Raw genomic sequence first — 13,310 nt, forward strand, 5'->3', positions numbered from 1 at the left:
TATATATATATATATATATATATATATATATATATATTTATATATATATATATACATATATATATATATATATATATATATATATATATATATATATATATATATGTATATATATATATATATATATATATATATATATATATATATATATATATATATATATATATATAAATGACTGCAAGTAAAGAACACAGTATACACAAATAAAGGGACTGATTCTGATTGGAAACAAACTCTGCTCTCAGGCGCTCACAGTTGTGTATTTTTAGAAGAGTGCAGGCATTTTTAGCCACCTAAAAGTGCTTTGTTTTTAACACCCTAATTCTGTTTTGCAGAAGTTGTATTTACCCTGCACAAAGATATTACAGATAAACGTTATTCCATTAATTTTGCTTTTAATCGTTGATGTTGCTGCATTAAGTGTAGAGGCCCTTGCTTTGAATGAATTAAAGCACATCTGCGAGACATCAAGAAACTGTTCTACCCGTTTTTGCCATGTGACAGAGGCTCATTGTCCTAAATGAAAATGACTAGCTGATTGGATGATAAATGCAGGGAAGTAAGCACACTTTGCTGAAGCAGCTCATGATAAACATTTGCATTACTCTGCCATCAAACTTCAAATAAAATGCTCACCTCCTGCTGGAGATAACACTACCAAACCATGAGACTTCACCTCCAGCTTTACTGACTTCTATGTAAGTTTTAAGTTAAATTTATGTGCAAAATTTGAGTATGACAAAAACATCTGCGAATAAAGTCAGTCAGTCAAAGAGAGCAATATCATAACTTCCTTATAAACTGGCGCCAAATATTAAAAAGAAATGGAATTTGCTGAGGTATTGTAGGAGATTTTGTTGAAATAACATGCTACAATTTATTTGGGAAATGTGTTCCAATCATCGTTGCACATATTCTTTTTATAAGATAAATACAGTAGTCTATCCTACTCAGTAATATTTCTTTTTTGAAAATTTTCCAAATGTATGCACATCTTCATGTTTCCGTTAAGCATTTTTATATGATAATCCAAAATGAGCATAAAAATAGGTGGATGGAAACATAGCTAGTGTAATATAACAATGTATTTTTTTACTGAAGTAATCTTTTTCCAGTTCTCTGTCCACACAACATTCTGTTCAGCAAAAGTTAGTTCAGATTGTCTTGAACATGGGGGCAGTTGTGACCTAATAGTTAGTGAGTTGGCTCTGACAGGAATTGAAAGTGTGGAGGGAGCCTCACTCTCTCCATCTTTAATACCCAGCTGACATGCCCTTGAGCAAGGCATCTAAGCCCTAATTGTTCTCTAAGTGCTGAAAACAATAGCTGTCCACTACACCAGGTGCATGCTCACAGATGTATGTGCACTTGGATGGGCTAAAAGCAGAAGACCAATTTTAAGTATGGGCAAAACAATACTTGACATGATTCACTTTATACTTAAAGACTGAAATACTTTATGCTCAGATACAGATCTTTATCCTATTCCGTGTTGACTAAGGAGCATTTCCACCAATTACAGCTTGACCACTTAGATTCCCCATATTATTCTGTGCTCTCCTGTGGTTTTCTTTCAAGGGCACACAGTGTTTTTGGGAGATGAATTGTAGAGATGCAACATTTTAGACATCACGGGTTATGAACTGACTAGCTTCTCTTGTCCCTCTGTCTAGTTTCATCCACATTAGTTTGCATCCAGCAATCTAATTTCTGTTCTGCACTTCACACAAAATAAGTGCCAGAGGAGGTTACAGTTCCAAAACATAGTCATTTGATCTATAAATTATTGTAATGCCACACCACTGTAATGCTTCTCTTTGTAGTGTACTTATATTTTAAGAAATGGCACGAATTGTTTTTTTTTTTTTTTTTTGTAAATTGGTTGTTAAAATTTGGCGTCAGAGTTAAAACATTTGGATGGCACAGTGGCTCAGTGGTTAGCACTTTCGCCTCAGATCGCTGGTTTGATTGCTGGCTGGGCCAGATGGCATTTCTCTGTTTGCGTGTTCGTGTGGGTTTCCTCCAGGTTCTCTGATTTCCCCCACAATCCAAAGACATGCACTATAGGTGAATTGGATTAAATTAACTGGCCGTAGTGTATGTGGGTGTGTGAATGTGAGAGTGTATGGGTGTTTCCCAATGCTGGGTTGCGGCTGGTAGGGCATCCACTGCTTAAAACATATGCTAGAATAGTTGGTGGTTTATTCTGCTGTGGCTCCTGATTAATGAGGGACTAAGCCGAAGGAAAAAGAATCAATGCGTTAAGACATCCATATAGCTAAATCGTTTTTAGATAAAACAAGGTCCATTTTATCAAAATAAAGGTCCATCTATACAAACAGATCATTGTACTGAAATATTTTTCTGTCTCTAGACTTAAAAGCAATATTTCACATGAAAAATCTTCATGTTTACAATTTCTTTATGTAAACCATATTTAATTTGAACAATAAATCAATTCATCAATGTGGCAATAATTTTGTTTTAGCTTTTTCTGTAAAATAAAATCTGCTCATCCCCCTAGCCATACAGAACAAAAGTGTACAGAACAAAAGTGCTGTATTTGAAGGTTAAAAACCACTCAAAAAAGCAAATGTATTAATAACGATCAAATATATGATGTAAATGACATTTAAAAAAAGAAAATCACTCTGGCGACATGACTAGGCTCTCGTCTTCCTGTTTTCTTAAGATATATGAAGAAATGCCCCTTGTAACTTCAATGTCATTTTATCAATTATCAGAAATATGTCATATTTATCTTAGGATTTCTTGTGATGTGTTTAGTTAACGTTACCGGTGTTACCTCCTTTTATTGTCAAATGTGCTATATAAATAAACTTGCCTTGCCTTTCAGAAGACATTTTTTAAAATGCATTTTCATTAAAATTGTCACTGATGTTACTTTTCTTGTAAGCAACACCACTGAAGATCATCAGGTTTCTCACTGATGATTCATATCTGCCACTGGTGTTACTTTTTCTTTCACATAAAAAATGTGTTGAGATACAATGATTTAAATGATAATAATTTTACATTCAATAAATTCTGCTACACTCAAGATATTTTTCAAAATATGTTTTTTTTTTTTTCATTTTGATAGCAAATGTATGGTTACAGAAAATCCCACATTTAACAAACCTGACTAAAATAAATGAAATGTAATCTCTTTATTTGTTCCATAGTCATTATCTTTCAGTAACTCTAACTACAGTACATGTGCTTAAAAAAATCAAGAAATAATTTTAAAATAATTTCATAAAACCTTTAATATTGGCAAAAAAGTAAATACAGTCATTTCATTAATTTTCTTTTCATCTTAATCCCTTTATTAATCAGAGGTCGCCATGGCGGAATGAACCGCCAACTTATACAATGTATGTTTTACACATCATGCCCTTCCAGCTGCAACCCACCACTGGGACACCCATACACTCTTGCATTCACACACATACACTACGGCCAATTTAGTTTATTCAATTCACCTATAGCGCATGTATTTGAACTTTCATGTTACTGCAAACACGCCAACATGGGGAGAAAATGCAAACTCCTCACATAAATGGCAACTGACCCAGCTGGGGCTCGAACCAGCAACCTTCTTGCTGTGAGGTGATCGTGCTACCCACTGCATGACCTTGACGACCCAAACTGTAAATAAATATTTTAAAATATTTTAAAATCATTTAGCTGCCATTCATGTGTTTTTGTTTACTGATTAATGTGTCCTAAGTTTAAACGTTAAAAAAAAGAAGTGGACTTTTAGGGATCTATTTCAATAATCTAGGCACAAAAGCATTAAGCATTAAGCATATCTGAATCACCTTTTGCTATTTTAAGGATGGAAAAATAGGCTCTGCGCCGCCGCTTAGGTCTAACAGGGTTGTGCTTGTTCTTTTAATGAAGTATGGGTGTGTTTTGAGTATAAATCAGAGTCTCATCTCCCATTCCCTTTAAGAGGGGAATGGGAGACCTTTGCTATTTACATGGCGGAATTTGTAAGTGGAAAATCTGAATGCTTTACTAGCGAGGAAACAATTAAACAGACCGTCTGCAGCACGAGGATAAAGAATGAGCCTCCTCCAATCTGCATTTGCTTTCTCTTTCTCTCTTTTGTGGATAAAGAAACATTGTTGTACACTTCACCTATTAGCCTACATAATTTATTTCGTTTGTTAAGCTCAATGATTTGTATCAAAATGATTTCTAAATTCAGTTCTAATTTCCAGCAAAAAAATGCAATGTGTAAGCAAGGTGCACAACTAATGCGCTCTGTGCTGGGCTTTAGACCTGCTTTCAGTCTATTTTAGTTCCTTAAAATAGCAACACGCCAACAATGCACCTTAACACATATTCTTTTTAGACCGGAACACCCATGAGTCTACAAAGTGGTTCAAGTATATTTGCTATTTAAACAACATGGCACAAAACGGGAAAATTAAGGTTGCTAGTCTGAAAATGGCAACACATCAGGTCACACATGTCTTGCTCCTTATTGCGCCAGGCGTATGATAGGGCCCTTAGACATTTTGTCCAACAAAAAGTGCACTTTTCTGTAGAATGACACAAATATCATATATTTTTTACTTGGCTTTGTATGGTTTGAAATGCATATACAGTGAGTTAAGCTTGTTTTTAGTTTTTTTTTTTTTTTACTTTGTGTCTTAAAAAAGAAATAAATAGAAAAAAGCAGGGTCATATTTAGCAACTGCTGTAATGTTTAAAACATATTAATTACTCTTTATTTATTTGTCAAATTCTACTAAAGATTTAAAATAAGCACCAGGAACTCTATTTTTTGCACCGTTACCAGAATATTATTTGTTAGATATTAATGAAATTATTTCCTGAAATGTGTTCAGATGCAGAAAAGACTTTAGCAGTCATTTTTCATACAAGATTCTATGAATAGATTAAGATCCAAAGAAGTTATGTAACACTACACTGACATCACAAACCCCTTTTTTTCATCTTAACACATCAGCTGCCAGCTTTTTTTTTCCACCGTCCCTCCCTCAGTGTAAGGGGGCTGGGCCGCACTAACAAAACTCTATCAGGCACTTCATGCTTTTTCAGCATTCAGACTCAGCCTCAGTCTCAAGTTTGATAAACATTTTCACCTACAATAGATAAAGTGAGGAGTGACTCTAATCTATTTGTATCGACACAGAATACATCTGGAGACGTGTCTGAAGAAAGACAACTTCTGGAAACCCACAACTACTTTTTTTGTATGGGAATGCTCTGGATCAAAACATAAGCTGTCTTCATTGTTTACTTTTTAATCCGCAAGTCTCCTTCACTCTGACCATGAGGCGCATGTATCTGCTGATTCTGGGTGAGTTCCGCTTCACATCTTTTCAGGATTAAGAGTTTCCACTGAAGAATGTTCAGACAGATGTTCATGTGGTTTCGCTAACTCTTATATTTCCCTGCCAACCACTGTGTAACTGCTGCAGTTTTAAAAATAGAGAAGCATTAAAGGAAACTGCCACAGATAGGAAAACCTGATGTCACAATGGGGTGGTTTTGGTCTGAATTGGGGCCTCTTGTAATCTGGAAATCACCAGCTGCATGCGACTGATGAATGGAGAACAAACACAACATTGATTTGCCTCTTGGGTTCTCATAGTTTCAAGATGTTTAGGTGAAGTGAAAGAAGGGTGGATTTCAGCATTAGGACATGTTTTTGGACAGGAGACTGAAGATTTAATGTTTTTTTTTATTAATTATACAAGGAAATATATATATATATATATTTTAACGTGATTAACACACTCAGCCTTCCCCCATACATGTGTAAGTCATTTCATACATACTGACTGGAGACTAAAATGGTGGACAAGAGAAACTGTAACAGCCTATAACATGCTGTTATATGGCAGTTAGATCTAAGATACTGTATAAAAAACTGCACTGTATGAGTTCTTGTCTCATATTTGTATCATACATGATAGTTGGGCATTATTACAATCGCATGAGTGCAGGGTTGTCTTAAATAGCAGGAGTGTGAATGTAATAATTATTGCACTACTGGTCAGTAAATATGTATATTAGTTAGTAATCTCATATATTTAGGGCACAGTATTCTCTATTGTGATGATAAAAATATTGACTATGTAGTCGGCATGGTGGCTCAGTGGTTAGCACTGTCGACTCACAGCAAAAAGGTTGCTGGTTTGAGTCCCGGCTGGGCCAGTTGACATTTTTGTATGGAGTTTGTGTGAAGGTTTCCTCTGGGTGCTCCGGCTTCCCCCACAGTTCCAAGACATGTAGTATAAATGAACTGGATGAACTAAATTGGCATTAGTGTATGAGTGTGTGTGTGTGAATGTCAGAGTGTTTGGGTGTTTCCCAGAACTCTGTTGCAGATGGAAGGACATCTGCTGCGTAAAACATATTTTGGAATAGTTGGCGGTTCATTCCACTGTGGCAACCTTTAATAAATAAGGGACTAAGCCGAAATAAAATTGATGAATATTAACCATGGAGCCACAATGCTGAATTAATCTTTTTGTTGTTGTTGTTGTTTTTGAAGTGATAAATTACTAATTAGGCCGCATCATTTTCTTTTCGTCTTAGTCCCTTTATTAATCCGGGGTCGCCACAGCGGAATGAACCGTCAACTTATCCAGCAGGTTTTTATGCAGCGAATGCCCTTCCAGCCTCAACCCATCTCTGGGAAAGGGCCCCATCATATACTTGGTGTAATGTGATGCCTGGCAAGTGTTTTTTGGTAGTTTCAGCTTGTCACAGGTATCATTTATACATATATGTCACATTGTTTAAATAGCAAATGCATTTATGTGCCACGAGGTGTGTGTCTGAAAGGAAGCGTGTTAAAGTACATAATCAGATCATGTTGCTGTGCTATTTTAAGGCAACTGAAATAGGTTGCGCTAGTCTAAAGAGTGTGGTTTTTATTTATTAATTAATTAATTTAATTATTTGTTTATTTAATAAAGCATGTTAGGTACATGTCAAACGCATGTACACATTGAGTATTGCAGACACAGAGATCTGCTGCAGCACAAAAACATCATTAAATATGCTAAATTAAAGAATTAAAGTGTAATTTTATTGTATGCATGAATATAAAGGGCTTACTCACACTATGCTATCTGAACCGTGCTCAGGCCCGTTTCCCGGATCGCTTAAGAAGTGGGAGTGCTCTGAATCGGGCTCAGGCACGGTTCACTTGGCCGGCCCTGGCCCGGTTGGAAGAGGTGTGTCAGGGCGTGGTTCACTTGGGCTTTGGTGCGGTACGCTTATAGTGTCAGTGCAAAGCGCGCCTGAGCCCGAAACTGAAGGCAAGACGTGACTTTTACGGAATTGCTTCATATGGATTTATTAATCATTCTTACTGATCAATCAACACAAACTGTCATAGATTATTAAAGACGCAAACCCCTCACTGCATGACAGCTGTACCTTTAGCAAACCTCCTAATTCCTGCAGCACGAGGACTATATGATTGTTTATGAGCGTCCACGGTGCTAAGCGAAATCACTTACTGTACTGAACAGCGCATCATCAATGACGTAAGCGTGCCCAGACCTGAATGTAATGTGAGTGCGGGCTGTTGGGGTAACTAAGCCGGTTCAAGGCAACTGTACATAGTGTGAGCTTGCTAGTAAATTGTTTAGTTGTTCTACATACAAAGTCTGCCATGTAGATAGCAAATGTGCCTTAATTTGAACATACCTCACTCTTAAAGGGAATAGGAGATGAGTTTCTTATTCATTAAACATGCCATCTACTGTCAGTATTAGATTCATATTTAGAAAATTATTTAATAGGATGGTGGCGCAGTGGGTATCGCTGTCTCCTCACAGCATGTTCGAGCCTCGGCTGGCTCAGTTGGCATTTCTGTGTGGAGTTTACATTTTCTCCCCGTGTTCCTCCAGTCCAATAACATTGGTGTATAGGTGAATTGGGAAAGCTAAATTGTCTGTATTGTATGTGTGTGAATAAGAGTGTATCACAGTGATTGGTTGCAGCTGGAAGAGCATTCGCTGCGTAAAACATGCTAAATAGGTTGGCGGTTCATTCCGCTTTGGCAACCTCAGATTATTAAAGGGACTATGCCGAAAAGAAAATGAATGAATGAATGATTTTATAGAATGAAGTTATTTTGTATTCTCTAAATAATAATACTAAATAAATATATTTTTTACCCCCAAAACAATTTTTTGAGTCCTTTAAAACCTGTATTAATTTCTTTCTTGCTTTGTCTTTTTTTGCAAAACATTAAATAAATATTTTGAAGAATGTAGCAAACAGATTTTTTAATTTAAACATCAATCTAAATACATCTTCTGATGTTAGAAAACGTAAAAAGCATGGCTGATGAAAAATGTTAAAATAAATTTTAGATTGAATCAAATATCTCTTTCTAGAGCTACTTTTTGAAAATGTCAGCTTGATGCTTTTCTATTTGTCTATTCTTTTGAACTCAATAGTTCTATTAAAATAAAAAAAATTCTTGGGGATTAATTCTTAGTCAAATTTATTGTGTAATACTTTGGCTACATTGTTTAATTGAATGAAAAAAAAAATGTAGTAAATTGATAGTCCTACTCCAGATAGCAAAAACCCCTCATGAAATTTATAAAGAATGAAATACTGACGAACTAAAGTCACAATACACTTTGTGAGTTCAGTGCACTGGGAAAATGATGTACTGTACAAATACCAGAATTTTTTACTCGGAAGAAGTAGATATTTTTACTCTCAAAGTTACAAAGGAACATCAAGTTACACAATGAAATGAAAAAAAATACTCTGATAAACCAGATAGACAAAAAAAAGTTTACAATGTATACAATGGCATATAACTCTGATAAGTGAGACTGTGTTGCTTTGTTTGAAGTTAAAGCGTCAGCTTAGTCAAAAATGTTATTTTATTATGATTTACTGACCTTCATGCCATTCCGAACCAGTACAACTTGTTCTGTAAAGCACAAAATAAGATATTTTGAAGAACTAAAATGAATTTAAAATGAAAACATTTCTGGTGATCATTGACCCTTAAATTATATGGAGCTTTTTGAAATAGTCCACCAAAATATTTTAATTCTTCAGCTGAAATACCTCTTTAAAGTACAGGTGAAGTCAAAATGATTTTTTCAATTTTTCCAAAATGATCTTAAACAGAACAGTATTTCCTATAATATTTGTTTCTTCTGTAGAAAGTCTTATATTTTTTATTTTGGCAAGAGTTTTTAATAAAAAGGAATACATTTTAAGGTTACATTAATCAATATTAGCCCCTTAATCAATATTTTTTGATTGTCAAAAAACAATCACAACAACTTGTCTAATTGCCCTAATTAACCTAGTTGACCCTTTAAATTGCACTTTAAGCTGAATACTAGTGTTTTGAAAAATATCTAGTAACATATTATGTACTGTCATCATAGCAAAGATAAAATAAATCAGTTATTAGAAATGAGTTATTAAAATAATTATGTTTATAAATGTTTTGAAAAAAAAACGTTAAACAGAAATTGGGGAAGAATATATACAAAGGGTCTAATAATTCAGGAGGGCTAATAATTCTGACTTTGAGTGTGTTTGACAATGGAAAAATATTGGCGGAAACCAAATTAGGACAGGAAATCCTAGGTGTTTTCATATGTCCATACGGCTGAGAGGCCCAGGATGACAGAACAGTGACAAAAAATCTATGAAGAGAAGAAAAAAAAAACATACATTAACCTTACAGTTAAACTAAAAAGAGTACAAACATGGTCCAAAAATAATTGTTTGTCTGGTTCTTACACAATGATAAGCAAGACCACGCCTTAGCTAACAGTACATGTGGTTGTGAAAAATATTGTTCCACTGTCAACAGTCATCTGTGTGACCCAGCCTGTGGTCAGAGCGTATGACGGAGTGACTGCTGGCTCTCTAAGCCAACTCTTTAAGTTACATCTGAACTGCAGAGCTCTGGAGACACACACACACTTCCTGGCTCCTGGCTGTCATCGCAACACAAACGTCATGAACAATGAGTGGAAACAGAAATGGCTGAAAACAATTATTCTTTTCATTGATGTGTCCTCCAGGTTTAGTCCAACGTTGTAGCTGTCAGTGTGATAAATATTTTTTTTTCCTTTTTTTGCAGTGTCTTATTTATAAGATTTGAATGAGGCAAATCATGAGTCAATTTAACATGCATGCTGCTTGAATGCTCAATGGTGCCACTGTTTGCAAACTTCATGACTTCAGAACTTGAAGAGTGAACGTTAAATTGAAAGTGAACATAGATTTATGTGCATACAGATACAATAACGTGTACTCTCTATTTGTGCTTACAGGTCTTCTGTTTGTACTGATAGAGGACATCATCATGCAGGACTGCTCGGTTGGCTATAAAAAAAAAAAAGGAAAGTGTGTAGGTATGAATAAAGGCTCAGCCATGATACATTTCTGAATATCTTCATTAATATTTTTTGACTACTCTATCTCTCTTTTAAGAGCTTTGAGCAATGTTGGAGCTCAATAGGGTTTTACTTGGATTGCACATAAACACATTATTAACAAACTTTTTATCATTATTTTACCAAGATAGTCCCTTTGAGATACAGCATCTCTTCTTCCAAGGGCTCCTGGCCAAATTTGCAGCACAAAAAATTCCATTAGAAAATTACAAACAAAAGGCAGGCAAAAATGTGCTCTGTTCTCATAAAACTCATTTGAAAGACAAAAATAAAAATAACAAATCAATCATAACAAGTAGTTCCCTTTAGTGTAGACCATAAAAGCCTGTTTAAGAAATTTGGATTGTACTTGTGAATTGTACCTGTACAGTTACACATTATCAAAAATATATGTAAATAACATAATGTAGAAGTATATTGTATATTGAATAGCCAGTAAATAACATAGCTGCAAAGTAGGACTTATAGTACTTTAGTACTATAGTACTTATAGTAAGAATTGTGTACTGAAACAACTCACTGATAAGTTTTAAATAAAAAGTGAATGGCATGATTATTCACACATTTTCTGTCATTGCCGTAGATGAAGATGACTGTGAGCAGGAACTCATTTGTGGGGAAAATGCAAACTGCTTCAACACTGTTGGCAGCTACTACTGTCAGTGTGACATAGGATTCATACCAGAGGGCACTAAACCAACTGTTAATTTCACACAAGCAGATGGGATTCAGTGCAAAGGTAAAGATTGACATATATTTCACATGACCAGCAGCAGAAACAGCATTTGAATCTGTTTGTCTCATTTTAGACACATTGGTGAATGTGTAGATGAAAACACTGATTGTTGCTCTAATGCAGAATGTGTGAATACTGGAGGAGGTTATTATTGTACATGTGAATCTGACTTCTTTTCCAGCAGTGAAAAAAATATATATTGTAGCAGACTGAAGAAGGTCAGGAAGCGTTTAGCAGTCAAAACTTGTCTTTTATTGAACTTTTGCACGTTCAGACAGGGTAATCCTTTTAGCTCTTCACATAAAACAACTCTCTCTCTTGTAAACCAAAGAAAAACCCCAGATACCTGTCAATCTCTCGAAAACCCGCCCCCTCCCTCTCAAGTGCGCAGACTCCTTTTTCCCATAATCCAGCCCCTTAAAGCCCTACATTACCCAACATAAATACACGCCAAACTACAACAACCAGGAACTGTATTTAAACCTTTTCTAGCATGCTACACTGCCCCCTCCTCACAAAGTTCCTCGACCTCGAGGGAACAAACATAGTCCTGGAGACGTCTTGGTGGCCTCTTGACTCTCTGAGACCGAGGTGAGCCCCTATCTGCAACAGGGCCACCAGAATGTGAACTTTGTAGCTCAGGAACTGGTGTAGTTTCAAGGAGGACATCTATAGTATTAGAACTACCCAACCCGTGTCCCGCCTCATTCTCCAGAACAGGCATAACTGTAGGAGAGGCCAGCACTGTATCTGCTGAAGCACACCCTCTGTACGGAGCCAGTCTATCCCTGTGCACCGCTACTTTCCTGCCTCTTGGTGGCATCTGAACACGGTAAACAACTTCCCCAATTCTCTCCAGTACAATGCAAGGCCCCACCCACTGTGCATCAAGTTTAGGGCACCTGCCCTTCTTCCTCTGTGGGCTGTACACCCACACCCTCTCTCCCGCTGTGAAGTGTCGCCCTTTCGTTTTCAAGTCATAATTCCGCTTCTGTCGGATCCCCGCTTTCAGCAAGTGTTGCCTTGCAAAACTATGAGCGGTTTCCAAAGAGGCCTGAAGCCTACTTGCATACTCAGGGCCCGGTGGCACAGCAGGTGCATCAGGAGGCCTTCCATAAGCCATTTCCCCGGGCGTTCTGATTTCTCTGCCCAACATTAAAAGGGCGGGAGTGCATAAAGTTGAGTCTTGCACAGCTGATCGGTATGCCATTAAAATAAAAGGCAAGTGCCTGTCCCAATCTTGCTGATTGGTTTCAGTTACAATGGCTAATTGTTCTGCCAGAGTCCTATTAAATCTCTCGACAAGACCGTCACTTTGTGGGTGTAAAGGGGTAGTCCTTGTCTTGTGGATCCCCAGTTTTTCACACATAACTGCAAATACACGTGACTCAAAGTTCCGGCCCTGATCACTGTGGATGGACTCAGGGACCCCAAAACGGCTAAACATCCCATCCACTAATGCATCTACCACTGTCTCAGCTTCTTGGTCAGGCAGTGCGTACGCCTCTGGCCATTTTGTAAAATAATCCATAGACGTCAACACAAACCTGTTACCCCTCTCTGAGCGTGGGAATGGGCCCATTACATCTACCCCCACCCTCTCCATTGGCCCTCCTACAGGGAACTGCTGAAGAGGAGCAATGGACCGACCAGGTGGACCCTTACGGGCAGTGCAAGCATCACAACGCCGACAAAAATCCTCTACATCTCTCCTTACCCGCCCCCAGTAAAAACATTGCCTCACTCGATTAAGTGTTTTTGAAACACCAAAGTGTCCAGACCCCACTGTACCATGAGAAGCCCCAATAACCCCCTCACGCAACACTTTTGGTACCACCACCTGCCACCTTTCCTCTCCAGTGGTGGGGTCTTTCCACCCTCTCTCCAACACCCCATCCCGCAGACGCAAGCCCTTAAATTTGGCCCATAAAGTTTTTGTTGACAGTGACATAATAGCCACTTCCTCCCACGGAGGTCGTTGTTGGGCTTGAACCCACTGAATTACTGGCTGCAGGTCTACATCTTGCTCTTGCAGCCGCTTCCAGTCCTCTATGCCCACAACCTCCATTGCTGCACACACCAGTGTATCCCCACACTTACAATCAGCAGAATTCTCCCCTGCATCAACA

General features: G+C 37.3%; 1 protein-coding gene across 5 annotated transcripts in view; it reads left to right on the forward strand.

Moving 5' to 3' along the window:
• Positions 1–4,959: 4,959 nt before the first annotated feature.
• The window catches only part of adgre5a (adhesion G protein-coupled receptor E5a), a 162,900-nt gene continuing 154,549 nt past the window's right edge, over positions 4,960–13,310 (forward strand). For 2 of the 5 annotated variants that reach the window (XM_087245189.1, XM_087245191.1), the window contains exons 1-3: positions 5,007–5,338; positions 10,323–10,403; positions 11,029–11,184. In XM_087245189.1, coding sequence (XP_087101315.1) covers positions 5,311–5,338; positions 10,323–10,403; positions 11,029–11,184 — 265 coding nt within the window. In that variant the 5' untranslated portion in view covers positions 5,007–5,310. Of the gene's footprint in view, positions 5,339–10,322; positions 10,404–11,028; positions 11,185–13,310 lie in introns of all 5 variants that reach the window. The other 3 variants (XR_015481291.1, XM_087245190.1, XM_087245192.1) reach the window with 2 other exon arrangements.

This window comes from Danio rerio, chromosome 3, assembly GCF_052040795.2.
Source record: "Danio rerio strain M-AB ecotype USA chromosome 3, GRCz13ab, whole genome shotgun sequence".
NCBI lineage: Eukaryota > Metazoa > Chordata > Actinopteri > Cypriniformes > Danionidae > Danio > Danio rerio.